The sequence below is a fragment of the Protopterus annectens genome, chromosome 9.part0, assembly GCF_019279795.1.
Source record: "Protopterus annectens isolate FY-2018-M chromosome 9.part0, PAN1.0, whole genome shotgun sequence".
Lineage (NCBI taxonomy): Eukaryota > Metazoa > Chordata > Ceratodontiformes > Protopteridae > Protopterus > Protopterus annectens.
Genome location: NC_056743.1, coordinates 819,286,454 through 819,310,004, shown reverse-complemented (window position 1 = coordinate 819,310,004; position 23,551 = coordinate 819,286,454). Strand labels below are relative to the sequence as shown.

General features: G+C 43.7%; 1 protein-coding gene across 1 annotated transcript in view; it reads left to right on the top strand.

Moving 5' to 3' along the window:
* LOC122811561 (sentrin-specific protease 1-like) overlaps window positions 1-23,551 on the top strand; it is a gene marked incomplete in the record, with an annotated part of 1,729,916 nt that overhangs the window by 1,641,461 nt on the left and 64,904 nt on the right. The window contains 1 exon segment of the mRNA XM_044083479.1: window positions 21,643-21,738. Within this exon segment, the coding sequence (XP_043939414.1) occupies window positions 21,643-21,738 (96 nt within the window).

Here is a 23,551-nt window from a genome sequence, read left to right as displayed (position 1 = left end):
AAGCCATGAGAGTGTGGAACTGGGCGATCTCTTCCCAGCGTGTTCTTGTGGCAACGCACATTCCGGGGAAGTCCAATGTGATAGCAGACAGGCTGACCAGAGCTATTATGATGCCTCACGAGTGGTCCCTGAACGATCGAGTGGCTCCTCAGATTTTCTCCAAGTGGGGTCTTCCCTGCTGCGACCTCTTTGCCAGTCCCCTAAATGCAAAGTGCAGCAATTTTTTCACTCTGATCCCTCCTCAGGGGGAATCACCCAGGGATGCTCTAGTCCACAGTTGGCCCTCCGGTCTGCTCTACGCCTTCCCTCCAATCCCTCTTCTGCCAAGAGTGATTCAGAAGGCAATCTGTTTGGGAAGCAGCATGATTCTGATCACATCACACTGGCCCCGTCAAATTTGGTTCCCCTTCCTTCGGAAGTATGCGGTGGATGGTCCTTGGATTCTGGACCCAGCTCCAGACCTATTGACTCATCAGTCGGGGCAGCCCCATCCATCCCTCTGAACTCTCAAACTCGCTGCTTGGCTGCTCCACTTCCTGCCTTAGTCAGACAACATACTCTTACCCCGGAAGTGGTACAGATTCTGTCCTCTTCTCACAAGTCTTCTACTAGGAAGATATAATCTAGTAAATGGAAGAGATTTGCAATTTGGGCTGAGCAGCGTGATCTTAATCCCCTTACAGCCCCTGTATCAGCGGTCTTAGATTTTTTGGCAACACTTTTTAGACAGGGTTCCGCTGTCTCCACTATAAAGGTTCAACTGGCGGCGATCTCTAATTATCACGTTGCTCATGAACCTTCCCTCATGGGTCATAGGCTGTGTAAAGCCTTTCTGAAAGGAGCCTGGTTGATTCGCCCCCCAGTTTCGCAACCCGTTCTACCATGGGACTTAAAAATGGTGCTCGGAGCTTTAACTTCTCCACCCTTTGAGCCAGCAGCCACTTGCGAATTAAATTCTTATCATGGAAGACTGCATTTTTCGTAGCCGTTACTTCAGCCAGAAGGGTTTCAGAGCTTCAAGCCCTTTCTGTCAAACCTCCTTATTTGATTTTTCATAAGGACAGAGTATCTCTGAGACTAAACCCTTCCTTTCTCCCCAAGGTCTCTTCCACCTTTTGCCTTCAACAGTCTATTGAGCTGCCGTTTTTTTTCCCACAATTCTCCAACAAAGCAGAATACATATTTCACCAGTTGGATGTACATAGACAATTGAGGTTTTATTTGAATAGGATACAACAGGAGAGGAAATTGGATCAGTTTTGTCTTTTTCGGACAATAGAATTGGCTGATCTGTAACTAAGTCCACCATCGCTAAGTGGATTAGGGATTGCATCTCCTTAATTTATGCATTGACGGGTAGGGATCTTCCCTTTCCAGTGAAGGCGCATTCTACTAGGGCTATGGCAACTTCAGTGGCTTTTCACGCTAGGCTGTCTGTGGATGAGATATGTGCAGTGGCTACTTGGACTTCTTCACATACCTTTATTTCTCATTACAAATTGGATGTGGCATCTAGAGGTCGGGCTTCCTTTGGTTCCACAGTGCTCAGGAGTGTTTTCCAGTGAGCCCCCCAGGATTCAGGTGCTAGGGACACTGTCCCATCAGTATTGAATGTAGGCGAGATAGGATCACGTTACATCTCTTAGTTATGTACTTACCATAACGATAGATGTATGTGATCCATCTCCACATTCTCGCACTCCACCCTCCTTCCCCCAACCTGTTGGACTTGGAGGAGACAAATATTCCTAGATTCCCCTAAGGATATTATTTTTCTCTCCTCTTACAGATTTCTCTTTATGGGTTCTGTTGGTGGAAGAATGTGTTGGGGCAAACAAGATCTGGGGGTTTGAGTTTGGTGCATCCTGGGATACAGGGCTGGCCCAGCCAATGAGAGACTTCGTGCTTGTTATAGCGGCCAAGTCGGAGCCGATTCTCAGCTCCGAGCCCATCAGTATTGAATGTAGGCGAGATGGATCACTTACATCTATCGTTATGGTAAGTACATAACTAAGAGTTATAAAATGTTCATGTCTATAATGACTAAAAGAATGGCAAAAATAATTTCAATACGGATGGATATAGATCAGTGTTGGCTGCGGTGGTGGTGCTGCGGTAGCATTGTCGCCTCATAGTAAGACATTGTCCTGTTTGATTCTCAGCTACAGCGTCTTCTGTGTGGAGACATGCGTGAATGGGCGTACCTTTGTTGAAGGTTGTGCATCAGGGCCAGCAACTCGGCACATAAAAATCTACTGCCAATCATTAGTGGACCGGAGTTTTGCTGTGGCGACCCCCTAACTGGGAAAAGCTAAAAGACGCAACCTAGATTAGTGTCGTTTTGTGGAGGGGAGGCAAACATTTGATAACATTAACATAACATTGATGATCCAGAGGGAAGCAGAATGTGAAAATACCATTGTTGTTGGTGGGTCTTGATGTAGAGAAAGCATTTGACAGAGTAAGCTGGGACTTTGAGCAGGCCAAAGGAAGCATTTGCATTTCCTGAAAAAAATTATAAGGTTGATTAGGAGAATATATGAGGAGTCGGAGGCAAAAATTAAAGTGGGTTGGGTCCTCTGATAATTTCTGCCTGAGCAGAGGAACTAGGCAGGGGTGTCTTCTTTCCCCTTTTGTTATTTGCATTATATTTAGAACCATTGGCAAAGAAAATAAGGGACTCAGAAATTCAAGGATATAATTGGGATGATAGTCAAGAAAAGCTGGTTTTATTTGCAGATATTTTGTACCTGACAAAACTAGAAAAATACATTACAGTGTTGTGGAACATTTGAGACAGTTTTAGATATTTTTGGGATACAAAATTATTGAAGCTAAAACATAGGCAATTAGAGGTAAATTATGTACCCACACATGAAGTGCTTCAAGAATATCCCATATTTATGGGGACATGATAAAATGAAATATGTAGGAGTATGGATTAAAATGATTCTAATGTGGCAGCTAAGGATATGTGGGAAGAGACTAAAAAGATAATACAAACACTGAGAAAATGGAAGCTTTGTTATATGACTATGGATAGTAGGATACAAGCAGTTAAAATATTTTTAGTCCCTTCTTATACACAGGTCAGGCAAATTTTTATCAACCAGAAAAGTTGTGGGTAGCAGTTAATAAGGAGCTGAAGGACTTTATCGGAGGGGGAAGGTGACAAGAGTCACGGGGGATAAGATGATTCTTCCAGTAGAACAGGGCTGACTGGGATTTCAGGCTACACGGATAAGACTTCTATGCATAGCACAAGCAGAAAACTGTCATTCAAAGTGGAAAGGGATGATGATGAAACACGGGGGAAGCTCAAGAAACAAGGGAAGACTGGGATTTTGGATCCAGGTCTTTAAGGAGAATAACAATTATCATGCAGAATATTATATCTATAAAGTTGGCAGAAAATATTCTAAGAAATAAACCAACATAGAAATGGAGAAAGGAGATTATGCCAATAAGGATGACTGCAATTAGGGATACAGACAGTAGGCAAGAGAGGGCAGTAATTTATTGAAGAAAATTGGCAAAGGAACCAAGGTATTGGGAGCAAATAACTATAGCGGGAAAAATTATAGAATGGGAAGACGCCAAGAATTTATTTGGACTGCGGGTGAGAGATTGCCTTCCCTATCAGAGATTGATATCAGAGTATATAGGCAAAGAGAAAGAAATAGGGGGTCCTAAATGAAAGACCAGCACTGGTAGAGTTTTTAATAGAATCTAGAACAGAAGCTGCGTTTAAAAAAATAATAATTAATAGAGCATATAAAATATTGCATGATAACTATAAGAATCAGAGGAGTTTAGGAAGGATTGGGAAGAGAGATTGGATAAGCAGTTCACAAGAAAAAAAAAAACAACACTGGGAGGATATATGTATGTCTCCCAAATATGCAACACAATCTGGAAGATTTAGAATTTTTCCATGGAAGTGCTTACATAGATATTTTTTATACCCCAAGTAGACTCCAGAGAATTTTTCCTCAGGCAAGACAGTAAATGTTAGAGGTGTGAAAGAAAGAGGTAATTGGGAACATATTTTTTGGGAGTGCGGTGAGTTGGTGGACTTTAAGGATTCCCTGCAGGATCCACTGTCGTAGATGCTGGGTGGGCAGATTGGTCTGACGGGGGATTTGATTTTTCTGAGCTAAGATACAGAATCAGAATTGCCTAATAATGGTGGCTGCCAAAAAAGCAATTACTAGAAAATGTGGAAATCAAAATCTAAACCAACTACATTGCAAGTAGTGAATATAATAACAGAGACAAAACAATTGGAATTGAGATCTTTAGAAAAGGGTAGGAGCAAACTACTTTAGGAAAAAAATGGGAATTGTGGGAACAATACATACAACGAAGGAATGAGGCCTAAAAGGCGGCAGGACTGAAATGAGCTATGTAATTTCTGAGTGAGAAAGATTAGGTAGATTAAAAGTTATAGTAATGTTTGCAACTGTGAGTGTCTCAGTATGGTTTGTGATATAAAATGCTTGCAACTAGGATTGAGTTGGTGTGGTTTGTTTTTATGTATATAAATGTAAGATTGCATAAGTAGTAAGTGATGGTTTAATGAAAATGTTTATTAAAAAATGCAGGAATTGAATAATTTATGTAATGTTGCTTAGGTTATATGATGTATAGCAAATATATGTGAAGTATGTTATGTTACTATAGTTTACAAAAACAAACAATGTTGAGGAAATGAACCACTGGTGTGTAAAAAGCAGGAAGTAGCAAAAAGTTCAAATCACAACCAGTAGTACACAGCAGAGGTAAATCCAAGTCGTAACTTTAATAAAAATAATAAGAACACAGATGAGCGCTTTCGCATATAGCTTCTTCAGATCTAATGCTAGAATAGAATGCATACTACTTGTAGTAATAGTTCAGTAATACATCCAATCAAATAAGAATGCATTTACAGGTTGCTAGGTGCTGTTAAAGCAACAGATAATCAACAATTATAAAGATCAACATTTGATAATTGTATAGCAAAGCCAATCTTAAAAGCATAAGTGCATGCGTATGCACATGTATACAAAACTATTTAACATAGTGTTTAAAAGTCATTGAACATGTCATCTTATAAAAAACATTTAAAAGACTGTAAAATTTAATCAACGTTAATGAAATAACTAGAGGCTATAAGTGTACATCAGTATACAGAAAAAAAATAAGACATGGTATATAACAACTAGGTGTGTATAAATCAATGTTATATAAGCACACCTTACTATGCACAATAAGATATGTAATACTGTATTATTACAGTTAATACAACAGATATCTGTTGTCTGAAGGAATAAACCTAAAGCTAAACAGGAAACAATAATTTCCTGTTTAAAGGTCTCGCTCTCAGTGCAGGTTGTAAATGAACACGGAAGATGGAATTCTGATTCCTAACAAGTATTCCTTTTCTACCTACAAGGAGACCTAATCCAAGAAAGTCTTTCCTGTAAAGTTGAGATTTATCAGTTGGATTATGTAACAAAATGTTGACCTTTTGCATTCTGCTGTACCATAACTTATTTGTGCAGATTGTGCATACCAACCTTTCCACAGGTAGCAGCAAAACCTTCAATTAAGGTCTTGGAGTTCTTCATTTAAGGCAACAAAGAAGATGCATCTGTGCCCTTGGGATTTCAGCTTTATTTTGCAGAAGTGAACTTCAGCTCCATTGAAACCACTGTATTAAGTGGGCACAAAACCTTTCACAGAAAGTATTGTTTTCTGGTTGCTGTGACCTCATGCAGAAGGATTTCAGAGGTGCAAGTTGTCATGCTTCAGTGTCTTATTTAGTATTTCATAATTAAAGGGTGTCATTGAAGACATGTCCTGCCTTCAAGTCAGTGGTTGTCAGTGACTCTAAATATGTATGTTCAAATGATAGTCTTTTATGTCAGCTACCCACGTAAAGGGACTAATCTGAAGTAGTTAACTTCATTTGTGCAGCAACCTTTGGGAATCTGATCCGACCTTGGATCCGAGCCGGCAGTTTTCAACAGCTGTAGATCCGAGCTCCAAGCTCCTCCCCCTACCCATAATCCCCTGCCAACCCTGACTGACCCTAGATCTAGTTTGCCGCGGTTTCGTTCAGCAGCTTGATCCTGAGTCTCCTGGCATTCTCGTTCTCTTTGTGAGGAAAAATTTAACTTTTTAAATCTTTTCTTTAATCTTTGGTGTGAGAGTGTGTTTAGCCACCTTTTTAGTCTAAACTCTTAGTTTATTTTACTTCTAGTTATCCTTCCCCTACCTTCGTGGTTCCGTCAGTGTTGTGTGTGTGTGTGTGTGTGTGTTTGGGGCCTTGTGTGTGTGTGAGTTACTTTATTGAGTATGTCTGAGGCCCCAAAGTTAATGTTTTCTAAGTGCACCGAGTGTGGCCATAAGCTGTCCCAGCGGATGGCAGCACTCGGTGTGTATTGTGCCTTGGGGTTGAACACCTGTCCTCTGGTTGTACCATTTGTGCAGCGTTCAACTCCAGGGCACTTAAGGACAGAAGGTCTAAGCGGATTCTGGCGGGTCTTCTGCCCCCGGATTCGGCTTCTACCTCCGGTCCTTCCGTGGCTCCCGCAGCGGCTGCAGCAGCTGCCACTCCTGCTTCCCTCCCCCCGGCCGGGACTCAACCTCCCGCCTTAGGCTCGGAGGAGAGGGAGGCTAGGAAAGAAAGGAAGAGGGAGAAGCACTACAAGCGGCGGGCCGAGGCCTCCACTTTGGCCCCCCCAGCTAAGCGGTCTTCTCCCTCCAGGTCTTCCGGTTCTCCTCCTTCTCGGATCCGGTCCCCGTGCTTTTCACCGGGTCCTGAGGAGGAGGAGACCCGATCTCCTTCGAGGTCATTGAGGCGACACTCCTGCCCTGCCTCAGTGGCCTCGTCGAGATCTATGAGAAGTCTCACAGATGCAGATTTGGACCGGATGATGAGAAGATTCCTCCAGGCCCAACTGCAGATGGGAGTGCTCCTGCCTCCCCCCCCTCTGGGGGGGAGCTCGACCCCCTTTCTTTGTCCCGATAGCTCCTTCTCCGTCCTGTGTCCCGGGTTCGGAGTCTTCGGAGCCGGGGGGTGTCGGTGCCGATAGTCTCGGGTACTTCGGTGCCGACACTTCCCTCGAGTCAGTCGGGTCCATTTTCTTCGGATCCGAGCTCTCGGAGCCGAGGGCTGAGCTTCGGATCCGGTGGTATCGGTATGCCTTCGGCTCCGTCTGGGTCGGAGCATGCTGGTCTGTCGGATCCGATCGCTTCGGCTCCGGCCCCGATCCATCTGTCGGATCCGAGGGAGAGTCTGCTTTCGGATCCCAGAGAGAGCAGCTCTCCTTCGGCATTCGACGTGGTGGAGAGGGTTCTGTCAAAGGATTCCAGGCCCCCGACCCTTGCCACGGCTCCACCCTGCACTCCTTCTCAGTTGGACCCAGCTTTCATCACCCGGCCCCATAGACAGCCTGCTTTGACGTCACAGGTAGTTCCAGTGGAACAAGATGTTGCTAGTGAGACCTCCTCGGACAGCCCCCCCGAGGAGGTCCCTCACAAGCGAAGGTGCAAGAGGAGGCACCTGGACTCCCCTGAGTCCTTGACTGAGGACACGGATTTGGAGGAAGGGGAAGGCTCCCCAAGATCACCCCCCGAAGATGTCTCATTTGGTGACATCATGGAGATGCTCAGAATAAAGGGGGGGGGTGGTCTGCCCCAAAGCCTACCTCGGACAAATCCGTGTTCCTGGAGGTGTTAGAAGCAGCCTGTCTACCTCTTGGGTGTCCCCTCTGGCCGGCCCCCTGGTAGATTTGATCACTACCAGGGCGTGGAAGGAGCCGGACACTGTGGAGCCAGTCCCCAAGCATCCGGACAAGATCCTAAGCCCACCCTCTGACAAGTCCCACTGGAGTAAGGGTCCCCCGGTAGATGCCATGTTGGTGGCGGCGGGCACCAAGAGGGAACTTGCTCAGGAGAATCCCACGGTTCATCCCCCGAGCAAAGACTCTTGGTCGATGGACCGCCTAGGGAAGCGGGTGTTTAGTTCAGCGACCTTCTCGGTGAGGTCGCTGAACTACATGGCACACGTGCTCCGACTGCAGCGGGACCTTATTAAAGAGTACGCTGTGTTGCCCCCCCGAGTCCATGTCGGAGGACAAACAATTGCGCTCCACCCGGATGACCACTCTACGATTCATATCTAATACCTCTATGCGGCTTCTGTCTCATGCCACGGAAGGAGCCGCTAGAGCCGGCGGAGCGGGCCTCGTTATGAGACGTCGGGCCTGGCTCCGACACTGTGATTTCGCGGAACCCTTTAAGGCATCGTTCGCTTATGCCCCTTTTGATGGTTGTGCCCTCTTCGGCAAAACCGTGCGAGATACCTTGGTCCAGAGCGAAAAGGACGGGAAGATGTTGTCTGCCGTTGGAGTCTGCTTCTCTGCTCCCCAAAGGTCCTTTTCTAAGAATCAAAAGGGACAGAAGAAGATGTGGTTCTGGAAGTCACAACAGTCCCGTCCCGCTCTGGACTCCCAGCCCTTCCGTGGCAGAGGAGGGCAGGGTGGACGCCGCCCTAGAGGCAGAAGGGGCCCACGGAACTTTGGATCTAGAGAACCCTTCTCGGACCAACCCACGCAACACCCTTGAGGGGTTGCCCGACTGCTCCACTCTGGAGGCAGTCGGGGGGTGTTTCTCGAAGCACCCAGCAGCTTGGGATTCCATCACGACAGACCACTGGGTGCTTAGCATCATATCCAGAGAATACCAAATTCCCTTTTCTCGTTATCCACACAGCCCCGGACACCTCCCCGATGTCCCACCCGAGCAGAGGGAGGCCGCAGCAATGGAAATACAACATTTGCTGGAAAAAAGAGCCATCCAACACATCCCCCCAGACCAATGCGGATCCGTGTTTTACTCCAGGTTCTTCTTGGTGCCAAAAAAGACTGACTTAAAACCGATCCTTGACCTCTCTTCACTGAACGTGTTCGTAACCAAAGAGAAGTTCCGCATGGTCACTCTTCAATCCATTCTCCCCCTTTTGCGGGAGAACGATTGGATGTGCTGTATACACCTCAAGGATGCGTACTACCACATTCTGATGGACAGGTGATCCAGGAGGTTCCTCCGCTTCCGGCTGGGAGCCAGTCATTTCCAATTCAGGGTCCCTCCCCTTTGGTCTCACCACAGCCCCCAGGGTGTTCACCAAAGTGTTAGCAGTGATAGCGGCCCACCTGAGGCTCCAGGGAATTCAGGTCTTCCCGTACCTGGACGACTGACTCCTGACCGCCCCGACAAGGCATCTACTCTGTACAGCCAGAAACTACTTTCTCCGTCTAGATCCCCGGCTGGGGATCACTATCAACATAGAGAAGTCGTCTCTTACTCCGACTCAGACTATAGACTTCATAGGGGCCAGATTGGACACAAACAAGCTCCTAGCTTTCTTGACCACAGACCGGCTACTATCCCTGAGGCTACATGTGCAGGCCATTCTACAATCTCCAGCTCCCCCGGCGGAATTGGTCCTGAGGGCTCTTGACTCGATGGCGGCCATGAAGGCCGCCCAAGGTTCAGGTAGCTGGGGACTCTGTCCCAAAGGTTGCTGCACAATGAAGTTAACTACTTCAGATTAAGAAGTTATGTACTCACCATAACGTTCCATCTGAGTAGGTAAACTTCATTTGTCAGCAACCGTCCCTCCCTCCTGTCCCCTCACTTGCAAATGTTCTCATACTCGGGTCCATGGGTTTTGCCCACTTATCTTGGGATTACTCATTGCTAGCAGTTTCTGCTGCTGGGCAAACTTGATCTGGGGTCAGTCAGGGTTGGCAGGGGATTATGGGTAGGGGGAGGAGCTTGGAGCTCGGATCTAAAGCTGTTGAAAACTGCCGGCTCGGATCCGAGGTTGGATCCGATTCCCAAAGGTTGCTGACAAATGAAGTTTACCTACTCAGATGGAATGTTATGGTGAGTACATAACTTCTTATTTTGTGCCTTTGCTAGGCATGTACACACAAATTAGATATAACACTACAAGCACTGAAGTAGCAAAAAAGTAAATAAACTTTTTGTCTCATTCAAGAAGGGGAAAGAATGCCTGTCCATTAAACTCACCAAGCTTTTGGCCCACTGTATTGTCTTTTGTTACTCAAGTGTAATAAACCTCTGCAAGTAACACTGACCGTATTCCACTAGGGCAGCAACTTCAGCAACAGCAAATTTCAAAATGTTTTTACAAATTATCTTAGATGCTTCCAGTGTCCACACCTTAACAAAACATTACTGGTTAGATGGGCAGTTTCTAGAGGTAGTGTGTATTTTTTTTCCACAGCAGTGACATAAAGGATCCTGTGAGTGAAAACACTGCATGCTAATCTGCCCAGATATTATGATATGCTGCAACAGTGATTCTTCCTGAAGAAGAAAAGCAGTAGATTTTCTTAGAAATGTTATTGTAATAGTAACTCTCTCCTTCCTCCATCCCAAAGGCAATTGTACATAATTTCTTTATAACTGTTTTTATACAGTATTTCACAGTTTGTCTGAGTAGTTAAGTTCATTGCACAGAACACAGTGGTTTATTGCAAAACCCCCCTATGAGGGCCAGAAAGGACTTAAATAGAAGAAACTCCTAACAAAGCTGATTGTGTACATGTGCCACATGCACGAACCAGGATTCAGTGTAATGCATGGGTGAGGCTGGCATTGGTCTTCACAGGGATAAGGACACATCTGGTGAAAACTCTTAACAAGGAAAGAAGACCATTTAGGTAGGTATACTCTAACTTTATTATTGACCATTAACAGTGAACTCTGCTTGAAGATCTTCTTGAATGTTAACTGCCTTAGAAAACTGTACTGCCCTGCCCTTTGCCCTGAGTCCTGTCTGCAGCATTGGTAAAATGCTGGCAGTGGCTTTAAGTAAAGATGGCTGTCACTGCAGGTTAGTTGACACAGGAGTAGGTGGTTGCTGAAACAGCTGATCCTGAAGGCCTGGACATGGAAGCTTTAGGAGACCAATGTGTATGTAAGAAATGGAACACTGATATTATCTTTGTTATGGTCATCTCACTTATATGCACTCTTACAACAAGCAGAAATCTGTACATCTGATGCTGTAAATCTTTATTCATTCCTTACTGTCAGGACTTTTGGTTCCGTCCTCGGAACTGACACGGCCGTTAGCAAGCTCGTGCCAGCCAAAAACTCTCAGCTAAGACCTACCCACAATGTCCCTCTCATAGTCTCCCCAGATCTCATTTGCCATGTTCCTTGTCAGATGTGCCAAGCCTTCTCTCAGCCAAGTATTAGCTTTTTGTGTTTTTTTCTCGATTCTAGTGTGTTGTAAGACAGTTTTTTTCTTGTCGTCCTTTTCTCTCTCTACTTTATTCTTTCCTGACTAAGCCCTACCCACTACCTTTGGTAGTTCTTCGTATTGTCATTGGTACTACTCCCTCTCTCCCTGCCTTAGTAGGCAGTAGGCCCTCTCTTACCTTTGGTATTTCTTAGTACCATTGTTGGTACTCTCTTCTCTTATCTGAAAAAAAAATTGCTTTCTCTTGTCTTGTTAGTTATTTAGTTTTGTTGTGTGGTTAGTGTGGTATACTCTCTGCTATGGCAGATAAGGCCAAGCTTGGTTTCAAACAGTGTGATGTGTGGGTGTAAGTTCCCCAATTCTGACAGTCACGGCCAGTGTTTTTACTGTTTGAGTGTTGACCACTTAATGTCTCATGCGACATTTGTTCTAGATTCAGCAACTGTACGTTGGCTGAAAGCAAGAACAAACTTATCCTTAAGGGTATGTTAAAATCACCCTTTGCAGAGGCTCTATCTGGGACAAAGGTCTCACCCCCTCCTAAGCAGAAAGATGTTAAAAGATAAGGAGAAATGGAGTCTTTCAGTTCCAACATCCCTGTCCTCCTCAGAATCGAGTTAACAACTGGCTTCTCCTGCTCTGTTGGCGTAGACAACTTCGGCACTAGGGTCCTTGTTCTTCTCCCTCGGTGCTGCCTTTGATTTTGACTCAGACTCCTTCCACGGTGCCGACCTTGTTTGTGACACAGGCCCCAACTACTGTGCTTGCATTGACACCTTCCCTACCCACGGTGCTGATGTCCTACAAGGCTCCTCTGGTAATGACTTTTTGGTTCCGAAGATCGAGCACCTTCCAAGAACTAGATATTCTCCTTCTTATGATCCCTTTTTGGGGCAGCAATTTAGTCAGTTTCTTGAGAGACCAGACTCCCCATCGGCAGCGTCCTTCAGGTCCACCAGGAGTCTTTCGGAACAGGATGTAGTGAGGGTTGTGGACCAGCTTCTGGCAGCTAGAAGACTAACCAACCAGACCAGGTCTTCCCTCCCCCTTGGAGCGGAAGCTTTCATGGCGTATTCTCCTGTCTATCCTCCTCTAACCTTTCGGAGACTTCAGTACCGATGGCCATCCACACACTGTCTCAGCGCCAACACCGGAGGATTCCTTGTTGGCACCGATTACTTTTGGCGCCACGGCTCCTTTGGAACTGGGGCACTCTCGGAGCAGCTATTGGGCTGTCGGCACCATGGCACCTAGTTCGGCGCTGATTTTTTCTGTGGCGCCGTCTGCGGCCACAGCTCTTCAAGCAGCTGCCGATTCTCTTGGAGCTCCTCACCTGGAGTTAGGCTCCTCGGGGTGGGGTGTGACCCTGGTTCCGAGGTTGTCCTCCTTGGTTCTGGGCTCCCATCCCTCCATGGGTGGGACTGCTTTCCAGGTGATGGAGAGGGTCCTTGCTTCAACAGGCTCAGAATTGACACCACTGGCATTGGAACCAGAACCCCCCCCCCCCAGCTTGTAGCTGTCTCACCCTCCTACTCTGGAACCTCGAGTACGGGAGCCGCAAGGCTTGTCCTCCAAGGGAACCCTATCTCCGGAGTCATCCTCAGAAGATCCCACTGGGGAGCCACCCCGGAAGAAACTTTGCAAGAGGACGCATCTTGATTCCCCTGAGGAATCCAGCGCTGAAGACACCAATTGTGATGAAGGGAGTAGGGTCCCCACAGTCTCCCCCGGAAGACGTTACATTTGGAGACATTCTCGAGATCCTCAAGCAGAGGTGAGACTGGAAGCCCTCCAACCCTTCTTTGGAGGAATCTGTGTTCTTGCAGACCTTTCGTGCTCTGCCATCTACTTTCTGTGTGACCCCCACCTGCAGATTAGCTCATTCGACTTATTGTGCAGCGTGCCCGTCCCCTGGAGGCCAGATAAAATTTTGTCTACCCCGGAAGACCAGCCCAGTTGGTCCACACAACTGGTAGTAGATTCCATGGTTGTGGCGGCGGCCACCAAGAAGGAACTGGCGGAAGATAGTTCCACTGTTTATCCCCCGAACAGGGAGTCTCAGGCTATGAACAGACTGGGGAAATGGAACTAAGCTTCAGCAATCTTTTGCCATCTGGTCACTGAATTACCTGGCACACTTTACTCGCCTCCAAAGAGACCTAATTTCTGAAATGTCTGCCTCTTTGGTAGAGGTACTGCCTGAAGAGGTGCATGATACTGTTGCCTCTCAGCTAGCTACCTTGGAATCAATCTCGATCTCCTCTATGCGCTTGATTTCTCACACTACCAAGGGAGAGTTTGAGCAGCCGCATCGGGCATCATTATGAGACGACATGCTTGGATGCGTTTGTGTGATTTCGCGGACCCCTTTAAATCTTCCTTTGTCACTGCGCCTTTTGATGAGTTTTCTCTTTTTGGTCCGAAAGTAAGAAACAATTTCACGTAGTCTGAAGGATGGAAAGACCTTGTCTGCTGTGGGCATACGTTTTTCCACCCCCAGAGGTCCTACTCCAGGAATCAGAGGGGAGGAAAATTGTAGTTCAAGAAGTCCCAAGAATCTTTTCGTGACACTTGTGACGAGCAACCCCCCTGGGTCAACTAATTTGGAAGACGCCCTTTTTGGGGCACAGGGGGTCCGTGTGACCAGGCTACTAGAGATTCCTTCTTTGGCAGACCCTTGTAGTGCTCCTGAACAGCGGCCCAATTGCTTTCCTGTGGAAGCGGTCGGGGGTCGATTTTTTTTCCCTCCACCTACAGGCCTGGCACCTCATAACGGATGCGTAAGTGCAAAGGATAATATCCAGAGGCTATCATATCCCTTTCGACCACACCACCAGACCTGTAAAACGAATTCCCGATGTCCCAGCCAGTCAGAGGGAAGTTGCAGCCTTGGAAATCGAAAAGCTGCTAAGAAAGAGTCATCCAGCTGGTCCCACCAGACCAAAGAGGATCTGGCTTTTACTCGAGGGTATTTTTAGTACCAAAAAAGACAGGGGACTGGAGACCAATCCTGGATCTCAGTTTACTAAACAAATTCATCAAACCTCAAAAATTCCGGATGGTCATGGTACAGTCCATTCTCCCCTTTCTGGGGAAGGGCAACTGGATGTGTTCTATAGACCTCCAGGACACTTATTACCACATAAAGATGGACAAATGCTCCCAGAGTTTTCTCCACTTCCGGCTGGGAGCCAATCATTACCAGTTCAGGGTACTGCCCTTTGGTCTCTCGACAGCCCCCAGAGTATTCAGCAAATGCATGGCAGTCGTAGTAGCTCGTCCCCGACTACAAGGATTCCAGGTGTTTCCATATCTAGATGATTGGCTCCTTACTGCCGCGTCCAGGAATCTCCTCATTCTCAGTCTGTCTTACGCTCATGGCCTTGCTCTTCTCCTAGGTATCACAATCAGCATGGACAAATTGCACGTCTCCATCAAAAACACTGGAATTCATTAGAGCAATCGTTGACACAACATCCTGTCAAGCTTCCCTCCCTCCTCACAGGCTTTAAAAAATAAGAAACCAGATTCAAGTCCTCCTCCCACAGACATGTGTACCAGCATGCCTTGTACTACAACTATTGGGCGCTATGGCAGCAAACCATTACCTTGGTACCACTGGCGAGGTTGCACATGAGTCTTGCAGTGGCTCCTCTCATCACAATGGGTCTGTCTTAACTGACCCACTCGACCATGTGATACGCCTTACAAATATTTGCAAGAAACAAATGCTTTGGTGGATGAAGCCAGAATCAAATCTTTGTTGACCATTCTGTCTCCCCCAGCCCAGGGCCACGGTGACCACGGACACTTCCCTGTTGGGGAGGTGGTGTTTCCAGAGAAAGGCACCTTGGTCCCCCATGGAGGCCAATTTGTACATAAATGTACTGGAATTGCGGGCAGTTATCTTAGTGTTGTAAGTGTTCCACACATCCCTTCCTTCCAGGGCCATTGCAATTAAATCGGACAACATGTCAGTCGTCTGCTATATCAACAAACAAGGTGGAACCAGGTCTTTACCCCCTGTGTCGGGAAGCCATGAGAATTTGGCATTGGGCAGTGTTCCAATCACTTTCTCATTGCAATGCACATTCCCGGGAGTTCGTCTTATTGCGGACAGTCTGAGCAGGAACTTTCTGATGTCTCACGAGTGGTCCCTCAATCCTATAATAGCGGATCAGATCTTCCGCCGTTGGGGCAGGCCTTGCTGTGACCCGTTTGCTTCTCCCCTAAACAACAAATGCAGAAGGTATTTTGCCCTGATCCCCCCCTCAGGGGGAGTCACAGAGGGATGTGCTGATGCATGATTGGCCCCCGAGTGTGCTTTATGCCTTTCCCCCGTTACCCCTCATCCCAAAATTCCTCCAGAGTGCTCAAAGGTTGAGAAGCAAAATGATCCTCATTGCCCCTTATTGGCCCCATCAAGTCTGGTTCCCTTTCCTATGGCCTCATCTGATTCACAGCCCGTGGATCCTGGATTAGTCCCAAGGTCTGCTGTCCTCATCCTCAGGGACTGATTCATCTCAAGCTCACAGCTTGGTTTCTCCACTTCCGATGATTGTCAGGCTACCTGATATTTCATGCCCTGTTTGCGAGATTCTTTTGGCTTCGCACAAACCTTCCACCAGAAAAATTTATTCTTGTAAGTGGACTAGGTTCTTTAGATGGGCCAAAGAACATAACATAGATCCCTTTTCCATGCCTACTCAGAAGATCCTACAATAACGGACTACCCTTTGAAGCTTCCGCATCGACAATTACAGTACATTTAGCAGCTATTGCAAGTTTTCACAATGGAATTGACAATTCATCTGTTATGTCACACTGACTGTGCAAGACCTTCATGAAAGGAGTATTACATATTAAACCTCCAGTCAAGCCTCCTATAGAGCCATGGGACTTGACTATGGTGCTTCAGTCGTTAAGTTCTCCCTTCAAGCCTTCTAACTCCTGTGATACAAAATTTTTGTCTTGGAAACTCTGCTTCTAGTAGCCCTTACCTCAGTGAGAAGAGTGAGTTGCAGGCCTTGAGTGTCAAGAGATGTTACTTGATTTTTCATAGGGAAAGAGTGTCCCTACATACTGACCCCTCCTTTTTGCCCAAGGTCATTTGTGGTTTTTCCATTGATCAGTCTATTGACCTGCCGGTTTTCTTTCTCACCATTCAAATAGAGGGGAATACCTTCTGCATACCCTCAATGTTCATATGCAACTTCATTTCTACTTGGACAAAACTAAATCTTTCAGGAAAACAGATCACTTGTTTGTGGCTTTTGCAGGACCCAGATTGCGTAAGCCTGTTTCCAGAATGACTTTATCCTCTGTAGTCAGAAACGCCATTACTTTCATCTACCATCAGAACAAAGTGTCCTTTACCTTCCAAAATAAAGGCTCACTCTACTAGATCGATGGCTGCTTCAGTGACTTTTCATTCCAGAGCCTCTATGGATGATATCTGCGCAGCAACCACTTGGGCAAGACCTCATACTTTTATCACTCATTACAAATTGGATCTGGCCTCAAGGGGACAAACTTCTTTTAGTTCTATGGTGCTCAGGAATGTCCTTCCTTAGGGCCACCCAGGACTCAAGTAGCTGGGGACTCTGTCCTAACAGTAAGGAATGAATAAAGATTTACAACATCAGATAAAGAAGCTATGTCTTACCATAACGTTTCATCTGTATTGTAGATGTTTATTCATTCATTACTTCCCTCCGTCCCTCCTTCCCCCCTGCCTGGACTCCTGCTGGACTTTAGGATTTCCTTTTAGTTAAGGTAACTGTTCAGACAGAGCCTCCTATTACCAGTATTATTACTTCTATACTATAATGGCAGGCAAACTCAATCTATCTAAAGAGACTCTGAGAGGGGCATTGTGGGTAGGTCTTAGCTGACAGTTTTTGGCTGATGTCGGTTCCGAGGACGGAACCAAAGTCCTAACAGTAATGAATGAATAAAGATCTACAACACAGACGGAATGTTATGGTAAGACATAACTTCTTTTTTTCCTTACTGTCATTATGTTTCTACACAGCAAGAAGACTTTCTTTTCCACCTGCATGGTACTTCATTGCTTGAGAAACTAAGCCATTTGACTTCTTTTGTAACTGAAAAATATTGTTGAATGAAAGCAACTTTTGCCTTGCCCATATTTTGGTAGAGTGACATGGATCTGCATTTAAGTCCAGGTTGCCCATCCAAGTTTGGTAGTATTTCAGGTATCTGTTGATAAACATTTTTTTTTTTAGTTTAATGACCTGTATTTGGACTTCCCATTTTCATTACATTAAAAATAGCATTTCCAGAGTTCAGTTTGTAGGGGGACATGGTAAAATAGAGGAGTGTATTAAATTTAGCTTTGCAGAGCTGCAATTGAAAGCTAGAACAGGTCAGTTGTGTAAGACATGTTCTAGGGAATCAGATGCCTGTGCAAGGATATCAAACAAAAAATAAGAATATTGCATCTGCAGTATGTATGTTGGCTTGACCAAGATGTCTAACCAGCACTTGTCAACTAATGAAATTAAATCAAGAGCAGGTTCTAGTGAAGGTGGAGACAGGATGCCTTCAACTATCAAGTAGGTCCATTCGAAATTAGAGAAAATTGAACAAAAGCGTGATGCCTATATTGCCAAAACTATGGAAAAGAATAAAGAGGGTGGACAGTGTGCAATAAGTACACTTGGATGCAATCAGTGACCTGCAGAAAAATGTTAAGCAATTCCACGTGGACATTACAGACCTCCAAGTTAATTGGGAAATGCTTGATACCTGGATAGTAGACCTGGAGAATTGTGTTGGAAGGAAAAGGATCCAATTTGTTGATGATGCAGAAAGGGAGTAAAAATTAAATTACAGCTGTCAGTGTGATACAGATAACAGGGGACTCTGGACTAGCTAGTCCTAAAATTGAAATTTAAAGGGCACATAGAGTGCTTGCACTGAGACCAGTAGAATGTTGTAGGTGCCCCTTGCATTTCCAGGTGAGGTTGCTGACTGAGCATTAAAAGATTGATTTTTATCCCTGTTACAGAAGCATGTTGAAAAGTAAAATAAACACCAGATGGGACGCTTGGTGACTGGAGACCAAAACCTAGAAGAAACACTCTTATCCGAAGTGGGATGAAGGAGGTCAAAAACAAAGTTAAAAAACTGTAAAATCGCCCTAAACAAATTGTCCTGGCTTAGCTTGGTCTCCTACGAGCTAGAAAATCACTTTTCTAGAATTCTCCTTTAAAAATACAACAGTTGAGATCTGATAGAGTTAATCCGGTTTAAATTAACCAAGACAAAATAAATCAGCGTTGTTTGATCTGAGGTAAGATTGTTTAGGCAGATGAACGCTGTTAAGTAATGTACAATAAAGTCAAAATCATTCGAATGATCACGGAATTATTAATGGTGATAAAATTATTACTGATCTAACTTCCTCAGCTATGGAGTGAGACCACCATAGCAATTATATGGAAGGATGGAAAAGATATGTCAACAGGCCAGTTTGTTTTAAGTCATGATTACATAATATTGATGTCTGTCTTGGCATCCAGGCTGGCCTGCACTCTTAGCTGATAAATCTTTATCAGTGTATTTTTATACCACAATGCCATATGTTCAATAGTGCACTGAAGTCATTATTAATTCAGGAGGCAGAGCGTATGGGCAAGCCTTTGGCGGTGGTCATCCTGGATGCTAAGACAACTTTTGATAAGGTAAACATGGATTATCTTAGTGAAGTTTTTGTATTTAATTTTCCTGTGAGCTTTGTAGTATTGTTGAAAAATGTGCATGTTGGCACAACTGTTAATTGTGTATACCAACTTTGAAATCACAAAATAATGGGAAAAGGACAAAACCTCACTTCTCATTGTCTAGTTATCCCACAAAACAAACAGCAGCATCCTGCAAAGAACTGACAATTTCACAAAAGTCTCCTAAATATTTGATGTAATGAATGATACAAACGCACTGAACCCGTACACACACAAATATAAGCTTACCAGAAATTAGAGCATTCATTGGGAGGGTGATTAAAACTGGGTGGTGTCCAACTGTAGGGCTAATGTTGTGGAGATCACAGTGGCGCAGAATAAATGCATTCCCCACAGTATGCCAAACAGTTAAGGAGGTATAAAATATTTGTAGAAATATTTGTACAAATGTTTTATCCCTAGTAGATTGTTCCAAAAAACACTGTTTTTGGAAGGTGACACATCTGTGTCTTTAAAAGACAGTTGCAACAGTACTTGGATTTGATTTGGCCTTGTGAAGTGGTAATTACATCAGTGGTATTTTGCTAAGAATTGTGAAAGTAAAATTCAGAGTAAAACAAAAAAGCAGACCAGTTCCATGTAAGGTCCCGTTTATTAAAACTAGTGGAAAATAAACTGATACACAATTGTACTAGGCATCATCAGAGTATAATTTGATTGGAAATTTATTCCTTAAATATACTAAAATCACAGCGCGCTAAAGTTTTCTCTGCAGCCATTATATGTTTGTAATTTGCATATATGATTGTTTGAAATTGTTCATTGGTGTTAACTTTAGGACATTTTGATTGTAGTATATTTAAGGAAGAAATTTCCAATCAAATTATACTCTGATGATGCCCAGTATGGTTAATGGGTGAAAGCGCCTAATACAATTGTGTATCAGTTTATTTATTTTCCACTAGCTTTAATAAACGGGACCTTACACGGAACTGGTCTGCTTTTTTGTTTTACTAGTTGCTGTGTTCATTGTGTTAGTAAAATTCAGAGTATACTGAGACACACTCACTCTTATACCTAGTAATCCATTTAGGAAAAACAAAATTTGGTAGGAAATTGGGGGAGGGGGATCCTCCCCAACTCTTGGTTGAGTTAATCCACAAGCATTTTGATTCCAAAGCAGTGTTGGTAAAATAAGAGGAATGATAATTAGTCACTGTTATATAAATAAATGGCAGTTATGGTTATTATGGCTACATTCAGTTTATATGCCTCCATTTTATAACTGAGAACTATTATGGCGCATATGTTCTTGGAGAGGTAGTGATGTCATTATTTACGTACTGGTCTGAATGCCAGTATTAGGTGCATAGTTTGTGCATTATTTTTTTTCCTTTAAAGTTGTGTTCAGCAGTTTGAAAAACAGGTTTTATTTTTATGCTTTTTGTAGTTGCCATGCATATGGAGTTGCAAAGTCTTTTGGATTTGAAGTGGGGGTAGATTCAACAACAGTTTTATTTGCTAATCTGACACTATTTGTATTGGACAATTAATATTGTTGTGGCATGTTTAAGAAAGTTTGGTGTGCTCGTATTTTCTTATTCTTATTTGTTGTAATAAAACTGTCTTATATTAAATACTAATATTCCCCTTTATATCCCATAATCAAAAGAAATGTCAGGACTTGCTAAAGCCGAAAAACAGACTTACATATAACCAAGTATTAGATGGCCATTTCTTGGAATGTTCTCTTTTCTCCGAAGTATGGTGAATGGTGATCTCAGAGTTAGTATGAATATATATATATATATATATATATATATACACACACACACACACACACACACAAAGTACGGGGGGAGGCTTGCCCTCCTGCAAAATGATGTATTAAAGGAAAAGAGCGATGTTCGAGATTTACTCTTCTCCTACAGTTTGTCTTTTTTTGTTTTCTTGTATGTCTGCCCTCAGCATTCAAGTGTCACCATTTCATTAAGGAGCCATATATTTTCCTAAAGTTCTAGTATGTTTGACCGATTACATATTTGACAGAAATCCGTAATGTCAAAAAAAAAAAAAACTGAAGTGTTTCTGACTGAAAAACAATTTTCTCAGAAACTGTTGAAGCTGAGATGTTTTTTTATGGTATTTATGATCATGGGACTTACGGTAGTAATGATGAAGATTTTGTGTGGATTGGTGATGTCCACTGTCAGGTTGTACCTTTATATTTGTAGATGTTTGTCTGTGCATCAGCACTGATTCATTGTGTGCAGTCTTTTCTCTTTACTCCATTGTTGTACAACTATGGAGTTAGAATACGTAATTAAGGGGGTGTAGGGTTCAAGCCCACCCACATGGGGATTCAGGAGGCAAGCCCCCTGCAAAAGATCTTTTCATGGTATATATGTTTTGTAGAATGTTTTTGATAAAATGGCATTTTATTCAAGTTTTCTATCATTCAAATGTGCTTTCTTTTTTTTTTTATTTGTTCTCTTTCAACTATACCTTTAGTCAAACATGACAGAACCCCTGTTATATAATCCGTGCGTAATGCTTTGTGTGCCCTGACAAATGTGTAAATTTGTGCAACAAGGTTAAGGTTAGTCTTGTGTATGTGGAAAGTAATTGTATTTTCATTTGCTGCAGGAAATCCCTCAACAGATGAATGGAAGTGACTGTGGCATGTTTGCCTGTAAATATGCAGATTACATTACCAGAGGCTGGCCAATCACATTTAGTCAGGTAAAGAAAATTCCTTAAAAATGTAGCAAAAAGCTTTGAAGACCAGTGCACAAAACTCTCACCAGTCTTGACTGTATGTGGTTCATGAATCTGTGTACATAAAACTTTGTAAACTGCAGATAAAGAAAATAGTTATTGTCATCAATTACTTGGTGAGTTACATTTTGCAAATAAAAATGTCATTGTCATGCATGGTTGACCTTTTACAGCTCACCTCTACACGGTCTACTATAGTTTCCTTAATACATAATATTGTGCAAGTTGCAGATTTGCCTTGCAACCTCCCCTCCCCCAGTGGAAAGCACTATTTATAATCTAATCAGGTCAGTGGTCAACATCAATTTTTTTCTTGTTTTCACCAGTACAGTCAATTCATGATTCGTGAATACTTTCCTGGAGGTTCAAGAAATTACAGTGGAAAACAGTATTTCATGTACTCTTCTTTCACTGTATACCTCTCAACTTAGTGCAAGAAATCTAGACAAAGCCCAAGAAAGGGACAGATTTTAAATGTTATAAACTTAGAAAATGGCTAGAATGACAGAATTTGTGTTGGCATTCATTCTCTGAGAGGAGTCTGAAACTCAAATGTATGCCATTATTTAGTGACTTCAGTCTTCAATGATTTGCTAGAAAATCACAAATTTCATGAGGAATAGACCAAAATTTTATGGAAAAACCTGGACACTCTGCGAAAATCTGGACACTTGAGAGGTGTGATAACTACCACAGTGACTTAGAATTGTCTACAATTGTCATAAGATACGGGTTTGTATGGACCATTCATCTCAGGGCTATAAAAGGCCAATACCTTAATTGTAACCACCAAAAACTAATGTGCTGCTTACTGTTTTGCTGTATATTAATGCTAGTATATGCATTTTTTTTTACCTCTTTGCATTGCTGTGTTTCAAAATACAAAGTTTATCTAAGTACTAATCAATTCTTATACCCGTCTCTCATGTAACTGCAGTAATTCTTGTCTTCCCACCTAAGCTTGATCTCTGTCATCAAATCAAAGTACCATATTTTATTACTTATACACTGTGATGTCTTTCGGCTTTTCCCGGTTAGGGGTCACCACAGCGGAACTCTGGTCCGCTAATGATTGGTAGTTGATTTTTACGTGCCGTGTTACCAGCCCTGACGCACAATCTTCAACGAAGGTACGCCCATTCACTCATGTCTCCACGCAGAAGACGCTCTAGCTGAGAACTGAACGGGACAGTGTCTTACTGTGAGGCGACAACACTACCGCAGCACCACCACCGCGGCTTACTTAAATATACAGTACTATATTAAAATGTAACTTGCATTTATTCTGTTTATGTCAATGTACTCACACCCTCCAAAATGCACACAAACATTTGTGAACACCCACTCAAGAATAGAATGTTGGAGGGATAGATACGTACCACAGAGAATATTTCTTCTGTGGAACTGTCTTTCATTCCACATAAAGCATAGTACTTCTCTTACTCTATTCAAACATAATTTGTACAAATGGATTAGAAACTGCAACTTTACCTCCAATTTTGCCCCTGTGTCCCTCATTTATATGGGGCAACAAGTAAATATCCCTATAAATCCTTGTTCTACCCTCCTGTGTGTTTGTATGTAAAATATAAGGGCTAAAAGCTACCATGGGAATGTAGGTCTAGACTTCTTATGATCCTTGTAGATCAGCAGCCTAGTAAGTACCTATGAACCTAGTTGGGAATAATGAGAACTCCATACACTGCTATCTTATCTGATTGTATACCTCACTCCTCAGTAACTGACACCGCTGCAGAATCTGAGTCATGGAGATAAG